Genomic DNA, 3619 nt, shown 5'->3' on the forward strand with positions numbered 1-3619 from the left:
CGCCTTGAACTTTGTGTTTTTTTTCATAGTAATACAATATTTATTTGTTTTCCTTCTGTCAAACCCTGAGCCCACCACTTTCCCCAGGCTGCCTGGGGAGTTACGGGAAAGGGAACATACAGGGCAGACACAGGAGAAAGAACTATGGGAGGTGGAAACAGCTCCTTCACATCGTGAAGAAGATGAGCTAGACCACCATCAGGCAAAAGAGCCCCATGGCCTTTGGGAGGTCCAAGCCCAATGCGTGGAAGAGCTACTGTTTTGGGGAAGGGTTCCTAGCATAACAGTGATGAAGCTCCCGAACACAGTCCCACTTCCAGCCCTGGAGCCAGCCACCCCTGCTGTGGCAGCTCCAGCTCCAGGGAACTTGGCTGCCGTGTCAAAGTCCTTTGAAATGGCACTGGTTTGGAAGCTGTGGCTAGGAATAAGTGAGATGGTCTGAGGATCTGGGGCTCCCAAGCTGCTGTGGCTCTCATGGGTCAGTGTCTCCAGTCCTTCACCACTGTAGACAGTGATCACTCAACAGGGGGGAGGTTCTCCCGATCAGGGAGAGGGTAGACGAATTTGGCACAGGTGTCCATTTTCAGGGGATGAAGGCCTGAGGCCCGAGAGCTGCTCTCCCTGCAGAGAAGACAGAGGGGCAGGGAGGAGGCTCACCTTAGACTTCGTTCAAGTTTTCTTTAGGAGCCCTCTGTCAAAGGACTTTTAATGTTCTCTGTATTACTTAACTGTTAGATGCTTAAGCTTCAGTTGCTGAGCCCAAGCCTCTGAGTTCAGGTGCTTCATGTAACATTTCTTACCTTCTTATCTGAGTCGAGTTTCTCAGAGTGTCTGTGACATAGGTTTTCTTCTGTAAGGTGGGAACAAATCATTCTTTAATGAGCTATTACATTGATGACAGGTTCTTGCCTGTAAAGTACTTGTTTAATGTTTAGAGTAATACTACAATAATTTAGAGCAACAGGAATCCTTCAGACACTTCTGGTCCTTGCTGTTGTTATCAACGTCATAACTGAAACTTTTGATCTTTCCATTAAAAGTGCCATGGACTTAGTCATCTCTGTAGACACCACTCATGCTGTACCTCATCTAGATAATGAATTGCACTCACTGGGTAGAACATAATATCTGACACTTCTGTATAGCCAAAACAGTGTTGAGTTTTATTTTTATATATTTAATGGATTTTGAACAGTGATGAAAAATCCATATTAATTAGAGGATCTCATAAGGTCTTATGAAAAAGCATAAAAAATTAAGAATAGAGATGCATAATTTCTCCAGATACCCCTGCATGGATCTGTTAGAACACATACTTCAAGTCAATCCTTACCCCTTACTACCCTTTCTCTTTTGCATGAAAATGAGAACTTTTCATGGCCCTTTTGGTGACATGTGGTTTCATTTCAGGAACGACTGACCTCTGAGGATGTAGCCATCGAATTCACTCAGGAGGAGTGGGAATTCCTGGACCCTGCTCAGAGGGCCTTGTACAGGGACGTGATGCTGGAGACCTACAGGAACCTACTGTCTGTGGGTGAGGATGACTTCCTTCCAGAGCTGCCCTTGGGTATATGCATTTTCCCTGTGTGCCCCTTGGGAGGCCCTGATGTCTTTCATCTGAGAGTTCTGTGACTGGGGCATGACACAGCTTCACAAGGTTAAAATGACCCTCTTCAGATGCTGTGTCTGTTTCATGTCATATCTGAGGTTGTCCCAGAGCTTAATTATGTACAAAGCTCACTGGCAAATGTTAAAAAAAAATACCAAAAAACCCGATTTCCTATTTTCTATCTTTTGACTTTTGGCTCAGTGTTTTAAGAAATCCACAGCACTTTAGATTTCTTTCTTCTGATAACGCTGAATATCTATTTGTTTGTTTTTGCTTGCTTGTTTACTTTTTTTTGGCTGCACCATTCTGCATGTGGGATCTTAGTTCCCTGACTGAGGATCAAACCTGCACCCTCTGCATTGGAAATGCAGTCTTAACCATTGGATCACCAGGGGAGTCCCAGAATTTCTGTTTCTGATCTGAATATTATCTCCACATTGGAGCATGAGTAAAGGCTCTGGACAGTGGGGAATGATGTAAAAATACAATGTATAAAGAAAAATGAGTATTTCAAAAGGGGTGTTTTTTTCTGTTTAGGATTGGGACAAGCTGGTGGGTTGGATCCTCTGTGGTGGTTACTTAGGAAAATGTAAGGAGAGTGGGTAGAGAGATCATCTTTTTGATCCTAGATCCTACGAGGGGAGCGTATGTGAATATCGCAAGCTCTTAGCTTGCCATCTGTAGGTCGAGTGCATGGTCCCATCTCAAGATCCTGTAATGTCTGACCTTCATGTTGTATTATTTTTACTCTTGTGCTGCTCTACCTGTCTGGGAATGTCAACTGTTCCTGATGTTACATTCTCCTTACTTTGTATATTTTACCTCTTAAATTTCTTTGAAATATATTCCTGAGGGTCTGAAATTTTATCTGGTTTCCTTGCTGTGATAATCCACCTATGTTTAATTGGCAGCCTCTGCTGAGTCTCTGTGGAGTGGATTTACTAGGTAACAGAATACTGTGATGGAGACACTATTCCTAATGTTATTTTCTTGCTCTGTACCAAGTCACCACTTGAAGCTATCCAGTAGAGTGGTCAGTATGTTCTAGGATTATGAGAGAGAAAGTACCATGAGAGCCTGATACATTTTTCCAGGTTATTTTCTGGCTTTGGAGACTCTGTCAAGGGCACCATGACAGTGTTGTTCATGTGTATCAAGGACCATGTATTTTAGCCTCTGTAAATGGTATGGGAATTTATCCCAGGACAAGTTTGTCCAAGTTCACAGTCTCTATCTATGAGGCTATTGGCTGCACTGTTGTTCTGGGCATTGTAGGTATTTTTTAATTTTATCATTGAGTTCAAATTTCTGTGTTACTCTTAGTGTTTCTGTTTTGTATTTGCAATGCGTTGGATGGTTGATTGGGGAATGGTCCCTATGGTGGAACTGGTGATCAGTCCCTCTTAAAATTCTTGATATATTTTTTGTACTCATTTACTATCAGATGTATGATTTCCACATATTTTTTCTTTTACTGTTGATTGTCTTTTCAACCTCACTGCGCTTTAATGCACAGTAGTTTATAATTTTGATATAGTTCAATTTATTAATATCTGGTTTTATTTTGTGGCCTGTGCTTTTGGTGTTATATCTGGTAAATCATTTGTGGGTCCAATTTCCAGAAACAGTTCCTGCACATTTACTTCTAGGAGTTTTATACATTTGGGACTTAGGTTTAGGTCTTTGAACCATTTTGAGTTCATTTTTGTCTGTAGTGTAAGATAATGTTCCAAGTAAATTCTTTTGCTGGTGGGTATTCAGTTTTGTCAACATGTCTTGTTTCATAGACTGCTTCCCCCATTTAGTAGTTTTTACACCCTATGAAACATCTTTTGAACATCTCCGAAAGAGGTGTTTTTGTTTTAACCATTCTTTTAAGGTATGCTGCTGCTGTTGCTGAGTCGCGTCACTTGTGTCTGACTCTGTGCGACCCCACAGACAGCAGCCCACCAGGCTCCTCTGTCCCTGGGATTCTCCAGGCAAAAACACTGGCGTGGGTTGCCATTT

At 42.1% G+C, this 3619-nt stretch overlaps 1 protein-coding gene across 1 annotated transcript in view; it reads left to right on the top strand.

Moving 5' to 3' along the window:
- LOC104998796 (zinc finger protein OZF-like) overlaps positions 1-3619 on the top strand; it is a 21132-nt gene that overhangs the window by 9038 nt on the left and 8475 nt on the right. Inside the window, exons 3-4 of the mRNA XM_010854160.1 lie at positions 1411-1631; positions 2817-2883. Of these exons, the coding sequence (XP_010852462.1) occupies positions 1411-1631; positions 2817-2883 (288 nt within the window). The remainder of the gene's footprint in view (positions 1-1410; positions 1632-2816; positions 2884-3619) is intronic.

This window comes from Bison bison, unplaced genomic scaffold (assembly GCF_000754665.1).
Source record: "Bison bison bison isolate TAMUID 2011002044 unplaced genomic scaffold, Bison_UMD1.0 scf7180017853241, whole genome shotgun sequence".
Lineage (NCBI taxonomy): Eukaryota > Metazoa > Chordata > Mammalia > Artiodactyla > Bovidae > Bison > Bison bison.